Below are 18,953 nucleotides of genomic sequence, written 5' to 3' on the forward strand. Positions count from 1 at the left end.
TTTCCATTTTGTTGCCTGTCTGCAATCAAATAAGGCTAATTAAAATAACCAAACAGGCTGTATTTGGTATAGATGTCACAAAATGTCAGTGGCTGGAAGACTAATCAAAGGGTTATGTTGGTGCTATATTTTTAGGTAAGGAAAGGGGCACGGGGGTGGATTATGCGAGTAATATGAAACTCAAACTGTCCACCTCCACTAACTGGCGGGCTAACAACTTTTTTTTTAATTTCACCTCAGAAATCTCAGAGACCTCTATAGCTCACTCCAGATTTGTGCAGATTGCAGTAGCAAGGCTGCTAAAAAAAAACAACTAGCCGGTGGTCACATATGACACCTATTCCTGCACCTTTGCTTATGTAGCTGAGCTTCTAAAACCTTATTACTACAGCTGACCTCTCCAGTCATCCAGCCAGGTTCCCCTGACTGTCCCTTACTCTGATGTTTAAAGCCAGAAATGATCATGTATTTCCAGGTCAGCTGATTCTGTTATTTGCTTTAGACAACTACTGAAAACTCATTTTCATAGGTTACGTTTCCCTTAATCTTTCATATATCCATCATTTTTGGCCATAGTGAAAATACTTGGGTGTATATGTGTGTGTTAGAATGAATGTCTGACCATGTGGTTCCTTATGTGTCTGTTTATGTGTTTCTGTTTTCACATGTGTACTTATCGACTTATGTGTGGATTTTATTTAAACTGTGAAGCACTTTAAAAAGTGCTACACAAATAAAGTTATTATCATCATTTCATCATGTAAGATAAAAGCTGATCACTCAAAACCCATCTGAAGGTGGAACAGTACCCTGCAAAGATCCCCAAAGTAAAACCAAGTAATATGAAACCCTCACTGTACGGACTCAAAGGCTGTCATTTAAACTGTGTTTCTTCAGCATGCATGTGCCACATGTCAGCATAAGATTGATGGCTAGGAGCACCCTAACTCCTGGACAGATGAAAAACTGAGATAGACTAGGAATTCATGATTATAACTTTAGGAATGAGATAGGCAGACTCGACCTTTAACATTCTTTTATTTCTGGCCTTTGACCCCACCCGTTTGAGTAAAAGGTCACCTCACCTTGTCCACTGATAAAAGTATTGCGGAGCGTAAGTCAGATCAACTCACCAATGCAGCAAACCAGCAATAAATGTAATACATTTAATTAAAATTGACTTTAAAACAAACAATGACAATATATTAATATAAGAAACTACTGAGAACTATTTATCAGCAATTTCTGCTTAAACTTTATTTTTGGTATCAACACAAGACAATGAGGACCTTGTTTTGTTTTCTAAACACTGCCCTTCAGTCTTCAAGGTCAGTGAGTTTCTTCAGATCAGATTTCAACTGCTCTTCATCCTCCACCTCCTCTACCTCCACTTCTATCCCATCCATAGTTTTCTGAAGCTGTTCCTTGATTCTGTTCAGCTCCAGCAGGCCATTCTGTAGGTCCTTGCAAACTTCTCGGATCTTGACAGCGAACTCTGTTTTTGCCCCCTTTTTCAGTTCCATGGAGTCCTTTGCCAGGAAAAACACATCAAGAGCCAGGAAGAGGCCTGACATTACTCCGGTAGTGACACTCATCACCTGGGCAGCTTTGGCAGCACCACCAGCAACATTCAGGACTTGAACAGTATTGATCAGACTGTCTGTGTTGACCACCAGAGCTTTGCCAGCTCGACCACCCTCTTTGATTACATGCTTGACGTCCTGGTTTAAGTGGTTTTTTGCGATGCTCTCTGCATACTTCTCAAAGTCCCACTGCTGGAGTGTCTCCATCCCTTCCTGTCAGGTATATGTGAGATGAAAATTTTACATTAGCAGCTGTGGCCATACCAACACTAGAATTTATTTCTAAATGTAGATTAGCTGAGTGACTTTTTTTGTCCTTGAAACTGATTGTACTGAGATACACTTTTAAAAAAACGATTTTCTGATTTCTGAGAGAGAAAAAGATGCAAGGTTAAGTCACATGATTAATATAGTACTGTAGGTATGTTTTTTCTAAAGGCCTTCCACAACTCTTCTTTCACATTCTTGTCTCCCTAAAAACACTTCCTCATTGTTTTGTCAGCATTTTTTTTTTTCAGTTTCATTGTGTTTTATTTAACTTCTACTGTGGTTTTTTTTTTTCAACATCAGTATTGTTTTGTATGCTTTTGCTGCATTTTTCCATTTGCTGTTTTCTCAAGTTGGAGTGTATTTTACCTTTAAGGGCCACCATAAAACTTAGACTCATCTAAAGTTAAAGCTTACTTGGCTCTTTATGTATACTTACTATATTTCCTTGCATTATTATTGCAGTCAGTTGGTTAAAAAACAACAGTCGTACCTGACAGTCAGGTACGATGGAAAAATGAAAATAATGCTGCATGACAGCATCTCATTGACAGAATGATTGTTTATGTGTTTCTTGTTTCTTTCTCGAGAATTCACTCCGGTAAATGGTTATCATGAAAGTTCAATTCAAACTATGCATCAACAGGAACAAGGCAGCTGAGCTGTCAATGCTTCTGTAAACACTGTAGTTGATGTGGTTTAACCACAGTGCTAAATGATGCTTCACTGACCTTGAGCCAAACATTCAGATTAACAGATTTTTCTTTATATGTTGAGTAAATGGAAGCCTTTCAAACGTGGCATACTGAAAGTATTCAATGCACTCCTATGCCCCATGACAAATTCTTGAGCTAAGAAATAAATTATGTTGCCAGCTCTTCACCAACATCTTACAGGTTTTACATAAAGGACTAACAAACCCAGTGTCAGGGGTTGCTGAGTGGATGTGGAGAAAAGGACTCAAACGCAGGACTCACGGTGAAGATGCAGGGTGTTTATTGTGAGGGACGAATGACGAAAACAGGAGATGGCTGACTGACTGAATAACTGAATGAACGGCTGACTGATCTGAACTTGGAAGGCAAACATGGGGCATAGACAGCAGTGACAACATTAATGACGCGACGCCGACCAGGAGGGAACTGAGGACTTAAATACACTGGCTGAACAATGACTGATAGGTGACAGGTGAGTGAGCAGCTGAACACAATTGAACTAACGATGCATGGAATAAGAACTAGAACACAAAACAGGAAGTGGAACGTACAGGGGATAAACAGTGAACATGAACTGAAAATACTGGGTCAACGACCCAGAAACCCTGACACCCAGTCAGTGAATTCATCAGGAACCGACAGCTGTTTAATTGTAAACATATCACCCAACGCTTTTCAGCAATGTGAGCAGAGTTTGCAAGTAGGGTGGGTTTAAAGAATAGATTTCCCAATTCATACGCTGTCGGGTGCTGAAAGTCGACATCTCAGAGATTCTAAAACTGCAGGTTTTATTACTCTCCAACCTAAAATCACTGATCCAACAACAAAAGAGCAAACTTACGTTTCGCCTTTGAAAAACATTGTCATGAATTTCCTCTTACTTTCGTGTTCTTGCTTCCACCATGATAAAATTGCACTTCCTGCACAGCTCTCTTTTTCAGTATGCTGTAAAACCAGTTTCCCATCAAAAATCGTTTGGCTGCCTGCTGTTTCGTCTTGTTTATACGGTATCAGCAGTATCATGTAATGTGCATAGGTTGATTCACGGTTTTCTTTAGTTTTTCATCTACCGCTGAATATTTTTATTTCAGTCACTTTGACACAAAGGCGTCTGCTGTGATGTTTGCACCTCTGATGAAGTCTCACAAGTGTCGGCTTTGTTTTTATACTGAGATAGTTTACACTGAGTTTTTAATAGCAAAGAAATAGGCAAATAATTTAGAATTAAATATTTTCAATTTAAAAGGTTTAGAGGGATTGAATCAGTTGTAGAAATACGTGACGATACCCAGCCCTACTTGTAAGCCAGCCATCGTGTGTGTTCCCTTCTTGGTACGTTCTTACCTGTAAAAACTCCAGGCACTCTTTGATGTCCTTGATCTCCCCCTGGTAATCTTGAATCATCTTCTCCACCTTCTTGCGGTCCGTCTTTGAATGGACAGTGTCAGTGATATTGGCCGAAGCAGATGTCACGCCACCAGCTGTAGCTATGCCAATGCCTACAGCTGTGACAATCAGCGATGCTCCAGCTGTGAAGGGAGCCAGGATGAGGCCGGTGATGGTGGTGATAGACCCGGCGACACTGGCCAATCCACCACCGACACTGGCCGTGACGGTTTTTTTGTGAAAATTGTCTGCTGCATCAGCCAAAGCAAGGAGCTCAAGGATGCGCTGCTGCAGTGAGGCGCCATGTTGGTTAAAAAAACGAACAAAAAGTCGAGCAGCCATGAAGACGCGATCAGCTGCTTGTTCCACCACTCTGAGAAAAAGGCACAGGAGAAGGGTTTCACAGGGAAAGCAATGAGTGAACTTCAACCAAGAAACATGTTTTTATATTAAAACTGTAGCTCAACATTGCAAAGCTTCCTATGGGAAAACATATTCTGTGAACAATAAAGAACACGTCTACCTTGCAGCAAGAAATGACGGAATGGTAAATACTTTACTGTCATGGCAAAATAGTCTGAGGTTTTAGGCAGTGTACTGTAACAGAGGTTAAGACTTATTTTCTCAACACAAATGTGTGATTTTAAATGGGATCAGCATCTCAGATGTGGCTCAAAGTGCATCAAAGAAATGTGATATTTGAGATCTCTCAGTTTGTGTAAGAAGGTGGCTGTGAGATTCCAGCAGCAAAGCAGCTGGTTAACATGGAGAGGGTGTGTTTCAGCACTTCCTAACTACTTCCTGGACAACTCTTTATGGCTGGTGGACTATATGATGGGATAAAGGAATGGAAACTGTCTTTAAGAGAAAGAAAGGAAAGCACAACGACCAGTTATTCGTGTGTTTACAAGAAGGGTGGTGGACAGCAATATATCCCGTGTGTTAGTACAGTAATCTGATCCACCCATCAGTGCCTCAGGTCTCTCCATTATGGGCTTAAAGCTAAGGGTGTCTCACAAAAACCTGATAGACATGCAAAACAAGAGACCGTCTTGTTCTGGCTACCAAGAAAAGACAAGATGTGTGGGCAGGTGAATGCTGAGAATGGAGATAGGGAGACATCAATGTTGTTGTTCCAGTATTCCAGAAACCAGGATTACACATCCTGAGTCAGGAACCTACAGTTGGTTTAGCAATGCTGCAGCTTACAGGTGACTGGCTGCAGGCTGAGGACCACACCCTCTGTAAGGAGTGAAGATGTCAACAATCTGCAGAGAATAATTTGATTTCCCTTTCATCCAACCAGCTACAGCAGTAATTTTTTGTAAGTTGCAGCTTTTTCAGGTGTGAGCTGGCGTTTGTTCATTTTATACCGTAATTGTCGGGCTATAAGCCGCTACTTTTTGCACAAGCTTTGAACCCTGCGGCTTTTAGTCAGGTGCGGCTTTTCTATGGATTTTCCATGATTTTTGTCATATCGTAAGACGATTTGTTTTGTTTGTTCCGCTGTTGTACGGCACTACGTTGCCTGGCGGAAGGATCGGGGTTCAAGAGTGGTATGTTAGTCACATGTCCGTCCGCCAGGCAACGTAGTGCCGTACGAAGTAGCTCGAAAAACAAACTTCAAAGTAGCGCTACGCATTCAGCGGGAGGCGTGGATGATGAGCGGCGATAAACTTGCGAAAAGCAAGTTATGCTCAACTCCACCGGTGGATTCTGACAGCGTGGAAAAGTGTGAAAACATCCACAATCACCAACGGATTTTGAAGGGCTGGACTGCTGCATGATGGAGAGGAGGACACCGCCACGGCCCTTCTGAGGGTGTTCGACTCTGACACTGACAACAAGGATTTCTTTGGTTTTGAAAGTGACAACGAAGGAGAGAAGCGGAGAGTGGATGACGAAGCCATCCTGAGCCTGTTCGTATCCGACACTGGAGAAGAGGACTTTGGTGGTTTTAGTGCGCAGGAAGAAGAGAAAGATGGTGAATGACTGACTTTTCTTCTTGTTAAAGCCGTGTCACTGCACCTGAGCCTAAAAGGTAGTCCGAATCTATTTTTCTGGTGTGCTATAGGTTACTGTTATGTACTACATGTGCAAATATGTACCTATAACTTGTTTTTCAAAATATTAATAAAAGGGATGTGTCTCCAAACAGCCATCTCTTTCCTGACAATTCGCTTTGTGCATATTCTCTTACATATGATAAGTCAACATTGAAACACCTGCGGCTTTTAGTCAGGTGCGGCTAATGTATGTACAAAACAGGATTTTCCCCTGATTTTAGCTTGTGCGGCTAATATTCAGGTGCGCTTTGTAGTCCGGGAAATACGGTAACTATTTTGCCTGTTTTGTTAGTCTAGGGAAGTAAACCCTTGTTTTTTTACAGTTTGAAACTTCCAGGCAGGTTCTTCAGAGTTTGTGTTGGTGAATAGTTCTGCCTGTTGTTTGTTTCTGCTTTAGACTTCCCTGAAGGTTTTGTAGTCCTGTGTTTGTGAATCTGCTAAATCCTAAATAACGCAATAGTCTTTAATAGAGAAGTTGTTTCTGTGGCTATGTGTGAGTCAGTTATTGGTGGGAAACACTTTGGTTAAAGTTAGTTGTGTTAATTGTGCTATACACTCACCAGCTACTATTTTAATTCTCCATAACATGGATGCAACAAGGTGCTAGAAACATCCCTCAGGGATTATGGTCCATATTGACATGACAGCATCACACAGTTGCTGCAGATTTGTTGGCTGCTTGATAAGAATCTCCTGTTTTACGACATCCAAAATGGTGCTCTATTGGACTGAGATCTGCTGACTGCTGAGGGCATCTAAGTAGAGTGAACTCATTGTCATGATCAATAAACCAGTTTGAGATGATTTAGCTTTGTGACATGGTGCGTTATCCTGCTGGAAGCAACCGTCAGAAAATAGCACCACTGTGTTCAAAAAGGGATGACTCTGGTAGGCTGTGGCATTTCATGATGTTACGTTGGCATTAAGGAGCCAAAGTGTGCCAAGAAAATATCCCCCACACCACCACAACCAGCCTGAACCACTGACACAAGAATGGATGGATCCATACTTTCATTTTGCAGCCAAAACTCATCCATACCAAGTAACAATTTTCCAGTCTTCTACTGTCCAATTTTGGAGCATCCATATGAACCGTATCCGATCTGTTTCAAGGTTCAAAGAATTAATTGAGTTACTGTAGTCTGACCATTCTACCCGGTCATCAAAAAGGGATTCTTGCCCAAAAAAATGCTGCTGACTGGAGATTTTCTCTTTCTTGGATCATTCTCTGTAAACTGTAGATGGTTGTGTGGGAAGATCCCAGCAGATCAACAGTTTCTGAAACACTTGGACCAACAACCAGGTTATGTTTAAAATCAGTATCAATTTCAGTGAAATCGCATTTGCTTGGCTTGAACATGTCTAAATGCCTCAGTTGCCGCCATATGATTGGCCAACTATTTGCACTAATGTGCAGTTTAAGAGGTGAAGTGGTCAGTGAGTGTAATAAACTGATTGTTCTACTTACTCTTCAGTTTCATCATTCTGGTTTGCCTCATTCCACTCATCCCAACCTAAGGCACAGAAAGACATTATGAGGTGCAACTTTCAACAACAATAAATAAGGTTAACAGTAAATCAGTGATACCTTCGACTGTTCTCCACCAGGACAAAAGGCCTTCGTCATCCTGGAAATAAACAGTCTTTTAACTTACTGCTTTGTGACTGTATGGAGAAAGAAATTTAAAATCCACAGAACATACACCAGAAAAAATAAGATAAACATACGTCTAGAGGATCCAGGTCCGTTCCTTCCCTGCGCACTGGTACTTCAGCACACTGCAATGTCTGAACTTTAACTACCTCCTGGAACAAGGGGTGACACATGGAACACTAGACAGAATTTCTAAATGAGCCTAAAATCTCGTCTAAAAAGATTAAACCTGCGTTTGTGTTGCGATTTCAGCAAAGCTTATAAATCATCTGAGGTTTAACACAGTGACGCTTCCTGTTGTGAAATATTAATGTAAGCTGTAAATAACAGCTTCACAAAACTGCCTACAACTAGGCATTAACAAACAAAAAAATGTTACTGTGTAAGTTTTTTTTTCTCTAAAACATCTGTACACTGCCGCCTTAGCTTTACTATAACTGTATTTACATGCTTCAAAATTTTATGCCAACCTCGACAGACCTGACTAACCACCTAGTTTCACTTTTCTATTTTTTCATTTAAACTGTCACGTAATCATATCAGGAACAGCAAAAATGTAAATCTATAAACTATATAAACACTATAATTACTTCTTAGAAATTTCTGTTAGCGAACAAGAAAAAAAGAGTTTTTGATGTTGTTTGTGTTTATATAAATTTAATGACGTTGACAGCAATAGATTAATTCTTAATGTTTTGTTATATGAAAGGCAGAAACCCGTGAACTGCAAAAAATGAAATCATGTTGTACTCAAGAGGACTCGATAAAGAGAGGACAAGATCAAGTGAGCCAAAGAACCCATGCATTAGACTAATAATGCATTTTTAGTTCATTTAACTTCATGAGATGATAGATGATCTAGTTTTGGTGAAAAGAAATAGTCCCAAATTGAAAGGTTACTGCAGCGTTGTTTACCAGGTGTTTAAAGTAAAATATGTCAAGCATGGGGACCAAAAACTGGAATGACAACTTCAAAGTCACAAGCTAACCAAACATGGAAAAACAATTAACATCTCTCTTTTAAATCACCAACTGTTTCTGGTAAGTTGTGAAATGCCACGTCACCCTAGTATAATATTCCTACCTCAACATCTTTATATGTTTAGTATTTAAACATAGCAGTTTAAACCACCCTTTTTCTCTTTCCTTTGTTTGTCGTTACTCAATGGGTCAAATGTAGAGCAGGCTGTATCTTCTTATGTATACGTGGCTGTCATATGAGGCACTGTTCCAATAGATGTAAGCACGTTTAACTCACTGATTTCAGTATTAGTCGCATTTATATTAGCCAGTTTATGAAACAATTATTCTTAAGAGGAATTCTGACAGTTTGATCACAGTATATTCTACCTAAGTACTGCATTAGAGATTACATGAGTAAATAAAGACCGAATTCTGAAATGTCTGTGTGTAGTTTTATTTACACAATGACATAATAGCACTGTGCAAACATATTAGCATGCTCACCTCCCAATTGTATCTTGAAAAAAAAAACCACCGATAAACATTTGATTAAATTGTGTGTCAAGGTTCTCAGCCATCCAGGTCACCGTAGTCTAGGGAGCTTGGGAAGAAAAGCGTCTGGACTTCTATAATTTTCTTGAAGACATTTCACCTCTCATTGGAGAAGCTTCACGAGTTCTAAGAGCAAGTGGTGACAAGTCCCAGATTTTAAATCCCTGCCTTAACGCCCACTCACATCCTGGGCCATTTGACCTCTTAGAACTGAAGAAGCTTCTCGGATGAGAGGTGAAACATCTTCAAGACACCTAAGAAGTCCAGATGTTTTTCTTTCAAGCTCCTTAGGCATTTGATTACATTTATCTTTATTGCTTAATGTAAAGATAGCATGTAAGTTAGAAAGGTGCTATATACATTTACTTCATTACTAACCTGGGGCGTGGCTTGAGTGTCAGAAAATGCATTTGCAGAGTCCTGTGGGGTCAAAAACAAAGCAAATAAGAACTCGATATGTTTGAGAAGAAACTGCCGGTGGTATTTCAGTATTCCTGTGAAATCTGGAAAATAGTTTAAAAGTCTTCAGGAAAGAGGAAAAAAAGTCATTACAAATATGTTTTTCTTGATTTTTTTCAGCCACCCACATGAAAACAGTGACATCAAACCATCAGTATCAACATGAAAAGAACCAGGCAACATGTAAAACAATGGTGAATATTAAATTAGTTTATTCTGAATTCATAAGGACCCAATACTCTGCATAACATACCCTGGTTCTTCTCCTTTGGGCCTGTGTTGGCTGGGTTTTTACATCACAGCTGGTGTCAGCATCTATATACCAAACAGACTTTGGAAAGGGAGTGAACTGAGTGCTTAGGGCTTAATACTGTGTAAATGTTACACTTATGCACCTGACAAAGATTTTCAGAAGGTACAAAGTTTCTTGTTTGTTTGTCTGGTTTTCTTCACTTTTTCTCCAGTGCATTTGGCTTTATTAGCATAGTCTCTAAATCAGGGGTGGGCAATCTCAGTCCACGAGGGCCGGTGTCCCTGCAGGTTTTAGATGTGTCCTTGAACCAACACAGCTGGTTTAAATGGCTAAATTAGCTCCTCAACATGTCCTGTAGTTCTCCAGAGGCCTGGTAACGAACTAATCATGTGATTCAGGTGTGTTGACCCAAGGTGAGATCTAAAACCTGCAGGGCCCTCGTGGACTGAGATTGCCCATCCCTGCTCTAGACACATTCCCGTACACTGTTCTTATCAAACTTCACCAGTCCGGGAAATATGAGTGCCATTTTCCTTGTTATCAATCAATCAATCAATCTTTATTTATAAAGCACTTTTCATACAGAGAAAATGTAGCACAAAGTGCTTTACATAGTTAAAAGCAGCCCACCCCACCCTCCAACTCACTCCCCACACTCTCAATACACATATATCCCCCCACCCACACACACATACACACACGCGCACACTTAAAGAGTAAAAATTGGGCTGGGCTCGCATGAGCCAAGTGAGGAAACACTATAACAGGGAGCCGTCTGCACCGGGAGCCGGTCACAGACCGCAGCCTCCAGGCTGGGCACACAGCAGGAGGGAGGCAAAGGAGCCCCCCAGCCAGGCTGAGAGGACCCCAGAGACCCAGCAGCCACGGTCAATAACAGCCCCGGTACAGAGAGCGCCCTCCGAGGAAACACTGGAGATATGACGCAATACAATATATATAGGGTAAAATGATAAAATAAATAAGAACAGGATACAATATAAATATAAATAGAATAAGAAGATTAAAAAATGAATAAGAATAAAATCAAACAAATATTAGGTAAATCCTAAATTAATAATAAAATAGCAGGATAGAATAAATAAGCATAAAATAAATAAACGCTAAGTAAAAGCTAAATTAAAAAGGTGGGTCTTGAGCCTGTTCTGGCTGCAGTTAAGACATCGACAAACATCATGACGAAAATGCTGATCGTTAAGTAAGCACTGCTTCAACCTGGTCACATGCTTTGCATTTTTGCAGACTGACAACATGCTAGTATTTTTCACTGAACAATAGGTTCTGGAAATCACCAAGTGCGAGAAGATGGTAAGATAAAACAACCATTACAAGAAATGCAATTAGGTTAACAAAAGGTGATGTACTAAATGAAGTCATACATTTCTGTGTGTAGCAGGTGAACAAGAAATAACTTTGAGCTTGGAGGGCTGGGTTCATTTTAAAGACAAGGAGATGTGGTTATTGCCTTACATGTCTCTCTATTGTGCTGTCATCCAGGCTTTCAGAGCTGGTGGAGTTGTCACTGTGAATATCTGCTTGGTTTTCCTGATAATTGTTGAGAGGAAAACGCAGGAAATCACAGACAGAGCCAAGTACACTTCTGTTATAATAAAATCTGTCAAATGTGTTATGTTAAAAGTCCTTAACCATAAGAAATACCAGACATGTGCATCTTTTTATTTCCATCTTAGGCCTTACCAGTGTCTTGACAGAGGTAACCGTCAAATCTCTCTGACATTGATCCTGAATCTAAATTGCAAACATACTCACATTAAGTAGAAACTCCAGCTAGGTCAGTGGGAAACTCTAAAACTGAATTGATCGTCGACATCATACCTGTGTGTACGACTTAAAGGGATTTACTTTCTGCATCGTCTCTTTGAACCTTCCAGGGTTCTAAAAACACAAAGTAGAAAAGAGCAACAGACATTACTCCTTTAAATCTATGTGTCTATTAAAAGCTGTAAACAATCAATGTAAGCACTATTCATGAAGTGGATTCAAAATTAAAATTGAAAGGAAACAAAATGGTCAGGAAGTATTTGGTCTGTGGAGATTCTATTGTTTTTGCTTTGGCAACATCTTGTGGTCGTGGAAAGAACAACACTGAGAGCGTACTCTACTCCAAATTACACAGCTGACTTTCTTAAACTAAATGTGGGTAGGAAAAATAAACGTGTATGTAATGGTATGAAACAGACAGAGATCGACCTGCTTCTCTGGCAAGTTGATTTTGCCTGTCAGGCTTCCAGCGCTGCATGTGAGGTCATTGTGTTGAGGCTCGACATCCTGAAAATATAAAATGCAAGAAGAGGACAGTTTTCTGTTTGCGTTCAACAATTAAATTATCAGTAATTATTATTAAAAATGAAACCTTTGGCTGTGAGGATCTGAATGGGTTGACTTTCTGAATCATTCCTGGATTCTAAATTATTATTTAAAAATAAGTCAATAAATAAGGAGGCCCAGCACTGCAAGAACAAGCCACAAATTAACACAGAGGGTAGTAGATTATGCAGAACTTGGAGCAGTACTTGTTTGTCTTGAAGTTCTTTCCCAGTCTCTTGATGATTTGCAGAATCATCTGGAGGATCACTCTAAAGTCAAAGGAGATGAGAGGAAGTTTCAGGTTCAAAATCTGTTTTTTTCTTTATTTGTTTTTGTTTTTTTGCAGAAAAAGGTCTCAAAGTGAGCAACTAAAATGTAGATGTTACAGATTCAGTTTGTACTTTAACTGATAGATTGGAGTCGGACCAAACAGGAAGTGAAATGTTGCCAGCCCACAAATGTCTGAGCCAATGAACAAGACAACCACTTCCTTACAAAGTTATTATGAAAACATTTTCAGGTTAATGTTTTTTGCTTTGCGTGTCGCCACAGGAGCTCCAGATGAATGCAAATAGTGACAACAGGCTTGACCTTGTTTTCCCATTGCCAGTGGCTTTAGGACCCATCATAGTATTTGCTTCTACTTGCGTCACCTGCTGTGTCTTTGCATTGACTTTGTATCTAACTTCTCTAATCAGTCTGAACACGCCAATTGGCACAACTCCCAAACTTTGTATTAAAATAAGAATTCAACAGGCAGAATTAGAAAATTTCATTCAGTCATCCATAGACTAGATATTGGCGTCTGACAAAGATACAAAGCTTTACAATTTTGAAACTGCGGTGTCTTTAAACATAGTTCATATAAAGATGATTTGACCTCCGAGGCCGCATGCTGAGAACAGACATCAAAGGTAGAGTTGCGTACCTGTGCAGAAGACTTGAAGGGGTTGACTTTCTGCATCATTCCTTTCAACATTCCAGAGTTCTGAAACAACAGCATAACTATCAGACTTTGGGGTTTTTCCTTCCACATCTGTGTGAATTTTTGTGTAACACGATGATCAGATGTTAAAGGTCATATGGTATTTTGTCCCCATTTTGACCTTTTTTGTCTTGTGAAAATCTGTAGGGGCTTTTCTGCAATGTCATCTCAAATGTTAGGAAATCCAGTTTCAAGAAATGCGTGCGGATGTACAGGTCGTCACTAGTGACTTGAAGGAACCTATGATCAAGTGATTTTTTTTCTACCATCAGATTTCTGACATCAAATTCATGCAGATTCTCAACTTTTTCCTACCTGAGTAGAGTTTTCCTTTCCCCGCTCCGGCAACTCTGAATATGGTGCTTTGGAGACCTGTGTGAGAAACCCAGCTGAGTGGACGACCTATTATTACTGCCACTATTTTCTTGGTAACATTGAAACAATCCTATTACCTGTGAGGTAGGCTTGAATGGGTTGACCTTCTGCATGACCCCTTTCAGCATACCAGGGTTCTGAAAGTGAGCAAACACTGAGTCACTGTGCACCAAACCATGACTAGAGGAATGCACATTTAATATGCTAACTGAAGGCAACTAATCACCTTGACTCGACCTCGCTGAGAGAAAACAAGAAACAGCAGTACTGAGGTTAAGTCTTCAAAACACACATTTCTTGTAGGAAATCCCTGCTGAGACCCCGTTACTTAAATGAAATTAGCGACACCACATTAAGAATATTCTCATAATCAGGACAGAACTTTTAAATTTTGTAGTTTTTTGTGTTTAGTTTTTTTCTTAGCTTTCTCTTAGCTTCTTAAAGCAGCTGTGAGTTTCTAGGAATAAAAAGAAGCTATTTTTTGTGACCTTGAGTTAGTTAATTAGTTTTCCCTTCCTTCCTTCCTTCCTTGACTGATGGTGGTGCTGTTTGCTCCATTTTGGGTTCTTTGTTTCCCTCTATGTTGGCAGCTGAGGATCACATGGGGGAGCAGTGATGACTAACTGTTTGTTTTTTTTAACTCTGTGTTTGGTAAATCTGGCTTTACTGCATCTGCATCCACCATTTACAAGCACCAGCTGTACGATTTAGAGGTCATGTCTTTTTTGTTTTATAAGTCTTCTTTATTTGTTTAAACATGGGAATAACTTTATAAATAAATTACTGGAACTAGTTTTTGTGCAATGTACTGTTTATAAGGTTGCAGAAGCCTGCAGTCAGCTGAGACTGAAGAAGTCACTTGGATGAGTGATGAAACATTTCTCCTACTGAAAACGCTACGTCCAGATGAACAGAATCAACCTTTTAGGGTGCTGGAACTAGAGCTTTCCTCTTTTCATTGAAACTGGTCATTCTTGGGGGGGTTGTTCATACTTTTAGAGCAGCCATGCATCCCTTCCATCTCTCCATCTACAAGTTGTACCATAGACTCTTTGATATAAAATGTCTATAATTTTTAAATCAACAGATGAATACAGCGCAGTAAAACGCAGTAGATTTCATCCAATACAAGGCTTTATTCAAGAGTTTTGAATTGCTCAAATAAGCTGCGTCTTTCTGCATCCAGTTTTAAGATAAAACCATACAGCACTCGCTAATTTTACACTGTTGCGGTATCACAATGTCTTGTTTACTGTCGCTATCTATGTATTTGGAACTACACTGATAAGAAAATAAATTCTTAGCATAGAAAGCAGGTTTCAAGTGAAATATTTTGGGAAGATAGGCAGCAGGGTGGTGCAGTGATCAGCACTGGTGCCTCACAGCAACAAGGTTCTAAATTTTGACGCCACCATCTAAACCGGGCCTTTCTGTGTGGAGTTTGCGTGGGTTCTCTCCAGGTACTCTGGCTGCTCCACACAGTTTAAAGACATGCAGTTAGTGGGGATAGGTTAATTGTGAGTGGTTGTCTGACTCTCTGTGTCAGCCCTGTGACAGACTGGAGACCTGCCCAGGGAGTACTCGTGCCCTATAGTAGTGGGGACATGCTCCAGCCCCACTGCAACCTTGATAAGCAAATGAGGATGGATGGATGGATAACTTTGGAGGAGTGGTAGTTGTTGTTCAAAAGTGACTTTGCATAACTGTACAACTGGCAAAATTATCGTCCATGGCGTACTTTTTACACAGAAGAATATCACATATTAGCAGTACTTTGCACCTCACCTGAGCTGTGTCTGCGGGTTGTTCCAGTGAATCTGAGGAGGGAGTTGTATTAACCGTGAAGGAGGCCTGCATAGAGAGTTAACGTCCTGTCATTTTCAATGAGGTACCGAACAAAGAAGCTCTTGTGTGTCAGACTGTCCATGCATTTTTACCTGAGCAGTGGATTTGAAGGGATTGACCATCTGCATGACACCCATCACCCCCGTCCTCTGATGTTTATGATAACAACACATTTATTATAAAAAAAATTCTTTCTGCATCCAGTTAAAGTCGATCTTATTCACCAACAAGAAATGGATGGGCCTTGGCCTTGTCAAATTAAAAAAAACATCCTAGAGGGGTCATCATCACTTAATAAAAGATTGAAATATACGTTTGCATTTGACCCTGTGTGGATTAATTAAACTCCAAAATAAATTCAAACCTGTTCCACTCAATTATTGTTTGTTTTGCTTTTGTTTTTTAAGTCATGTGCAATCATTCCGCCCTGGAAAAAGAACAGTTCAAAGAACTCATTATAAGCCCAAACTTCCCGTGACATTCATGCCCACGAGGAGTGTATGTAAGCTTCCGCACACAACTGTAAAAGCTTGTGAATCAAGTGTTTGTTCTGCAATAGCCATTCTGAGTTTCTTAAATCAGTCCCTGACAAAGAACACTGAAATTTTAAAACATGAAACTAACACAGAATCTTAAGAGGAACAATTAAAAGTCATAGTTGTAACATTTTCAAAAAAAACTATGATACACTCAGAGTGGAAAGGGCCAGGGCTGTAGTAAAAGTTTGTTTTATGGTGTTTTTATTACAATATTGTGACTTCAGCCTGTTATGGGATCATTGTGATGTCTTGTGGTGTTGTATAAAAAAATTAAAAAGTGTTTGTACAGCTCTCTCTATGCCCTTTCATATGATATATTACTCAATATGGTTTCTTGAATTTTTTTCCAGCTCACATTGTGTACTAACGGAGTCAGTTAAGTCTTAAGTTTCAACTGATTTACAAATTTGTTGTGACCTTGACCTGATTTTCACCTAAATTAAATGAGCTCAACGCTGGACTGCTACAAACAAACAGGCAAACCATCGGGATCAGACTGAAATGAACAAACACACTGTAGGAAGTAGCTGAAACTAAATTCATAAGACAATTAACTCAAATTGAAAAATAAATATTTAAATAAAAACACTGATTTAAATTGAAATTATTTTGGAAGAGTGACAGATGTTTGTAGCAACTGATGCAGAAGTCACTTTGCATACTGTACAATTTGCATAATAGTTGCCTAGTGTGTACTCAGCTTTTCCACAGAAGAGTTTTTCACTATTATCAAACATAATAATTTTCCCTGTGATCACATTCAGGTATACCTTTTTTTTTCTGTCTCAAAAGAAGATTTGCTTGCACAACTATGTCAGGAAAGGCACCAGCATCTTCATGGTGCATTTTTACCTGATAGGTCAATGTGAAGTGATTAACTTTCTGCATGCCCCCATCACCCCCACCCTCTCGTGTCTATGCAAAGCAACACGTTTATTACAAAAAGGGAAATAAATGCAAAATTCAAATTGAATCGTGCCAACTAAAAACAAACTCTCAGCTTTGTCTTTGGTTTAAGTTCAATAGCGTCCTCAGTGGTGTCTTCCTATATGAAAAACTGTGTTTTAATGTCCCAGTGTGAACATTCACCTGTGAGCCATCCCCATCATCCTGCTTGTTCTGGCTGTGTCTGACGGCACTGCCGAGCTCCTGATGATAAAGGAAAGCTTGTTTGAATGGCAGGGAGACATGTAGTATTAAAAAAAAAAAAATCAGGACGTTATCACACTTCCTGTACTTCTCTCCTGGATATAGGTGGGACTACCTGAGTAGCAGCCGCTGAGCCTTTGTCTCGTTTGAATATATTCATTCTGAAACACATTAAGTTTTCATAATTTCGTTGTACATATACAATGACAATAAAGGGCAATTCTGCTCTATTGTATTCTGTTAAGGAGCTGTTTTAGTGCGTTAAAGCACTTTCACTGTTTTCACGGCAAAGCTAAACAACAACATACTTAACAAATTATAGCGCTATGCCTGCGTTATAAGCCAAACACCAATACTAAAAATGTTAGTTAAAGCGACATTAATAATAACAGTTGCAGTCGTGCTCTCGACTGTTATTATTGCGTCAACTTGCGCAACTCTGCGCAACTTGGCGGAAAAAACTTTCTGCTTATTGAGTCACTTTAGACGACATAAACAAGAAAGGCGGCACAGCCCGAAAGTGTCAGGGTTTAAACACAGCCCCGCGTGAGATGCACAAAGCAAAGCCACGTTCAAAGCTCTGTGCACTGTGGCCGTTTTGTCCGGAGGAATGTTTGACAGCAGCAGAGCCACAAACAGCACGGCGAAAAGAGCACGGATCCTACCTCGGTGTCGAGTCTGGAAAACAAGGCAGCCAACACTCACACACACAAACACACGACACTAAGTGGGAAAAGTGAGGTACTGTTGTCAAGCCAGCGTCCAGTTCGAGAAGTACAGACGAGCGAGTCCCCACTTTTTTGTGTGTTTTGTGTGTATACTGAGTATTATGGTAAGAGACGTCGAGACCTGATTTCAAAATAAAAGCCCCTTCAAGTGAATTTAGGTTCAACATTAACTAACTTATCTGTCCATTATAACAATAGTTAATTAGTCTCCTTTCCACACTCTAACGATAGATTAGTACTCTAGTCGTACCCTGTCAGTATCAAGGCACTCTTCTTCTGGATTTCAAAGTAAAAGCCCAGATTTTTACCTTTTTGAGCTATCTTTCAATGACTTTAGAATCCCGTTAAAAGGAAAATTCCAGTTTCCACATACTAAATGCAGCCTATATCAACAGTACACACCCTCACACAGGTACCATGTCAATATCAAATCAATCTGATTTTGCATTTCAAAGTAAAGGTCCTTTGAAATTCCTTGTATATGAGGTACACTTTCAAGAACTTCATGATGCTAGTAGGAGCCATTTGAATTTACCTATGTATGAACTAGTTTTTGAACGTTAAGGACACTGTTAAAAGGAATATTCTTGTTTTGATGACAGGCAACCAGTCAGCAGCCTGTAGAGAGCAAATGAGGTGAACAATTTTTTCATGGGGTTCTGTTTACAGGTCTCTACTGCCTCTTGCACTGCACACTCTGGCCTCCAAACATCTCTAATGCCTATGATTATTTACTGCTCCTCCTGTTCTTATCCCCGAGTAAACTTTGTTGCTATAAACCTGACAAACATCCTTTGCTTGACTATGACTTCGGTCCTGGTTATGTTGAAGACTGTTGGAGAAACTACACTAGGGTAAGGAAGGACAGGTTATGGTTGGTATTAGCCCCAGGGTTCTGAGCACTCTCCCAGCTGTCTATGATCTTGAGCAACATTTACAAAATGTTTCTGAAGCAGGAGAAGATACTGATGTTACACACATTTTATGTTGTACATATTTTGCCCAGTTCCTGATGAATCAACACCGTCACAGTTTAAGAGTGTCCTCCTAGCCTGATAACAGTGGCCACACAGTGAGAACTTCGGAA

The 18,953-nt window shown here is 39.9% G+C and overlaps 1 protein-coding gene across 2 annotated transcripts; it reads right to left on the minus strand.

Annotated features, from left to right (window-relative positions):
• Window positions 1-1,275: 1,275 nt before the first annotated feature.
• On the minus strand, window positions 1,276-17,943 carry LOC146636110 (uncharacterized). Of its 2 annotated transcripts, XM_085350714.1 has the most exons (21): window positions 17,804-17,943; window positions 17,254-17,299; window positions 17,079-17,138; window positions 15,543-15,599; window positions 15,391-15,456; window positions 13,683-13,742; window positions 13,546-13,602; window positions 13,174-13,233; window positions 12,452-12,514; window positions 12,292-12,342; window positions 12,129-12,206; window positions 11,754-11,813; window positions 11,616-11,666; window positions 11,388-11,462; window positions 9,900-9,977; window positions 9,566-9,607; window positions 7,747-7,824; window positions 7,607-7,646; window positions 7,487-7,532; window positions 3,911-4,325; window positions 1,276-1,796 (listed from the first exon to the last, which is right to left on the minus strand). In XM_085350714.1, the coding sequence occupies exons 2-21, from the start codon at window positions 17,296-17,298 to the stop codon at window positions 1,317-1,319; spliced, it is 1,962 nt and encodes a 653-aa protein (XP_085206840.1). In that variant the 5' UTR covers window position 17,299; window positions 17,804-17,943; the 3' UTR covers window positions 1,276-1,316. The 2 variants fall into 2 exon arrangements, with proteins under 2 accessions (XP_085206840.1, XP_085206839.1); XM_085350713.1 differs by lacking the exon at window positions 17,804-17,943 and having other exon boundaries at window positions 17,254-17,310.
• Between the last annotated feature and the right edge of the window lie 1,010 nt (window positions 17,944-18,953).

This window comes from Diplotaxodon limnothrissa, linkage group LG3, assembly GCF_057381915.1.
Source record: "Diplotaxodon limnothrissa isolate DT_005_m linkage group LG3, D_limnothrissa_male_GT1.1, whole genome shotgun sequence".
Lineage (NCBI taxonomy): Eukaryota > Metazoa > Chordata > Actinopteri > Cichliformes > Cichlidae > Diplotaxodon > Diplotaxodon limnothrissa.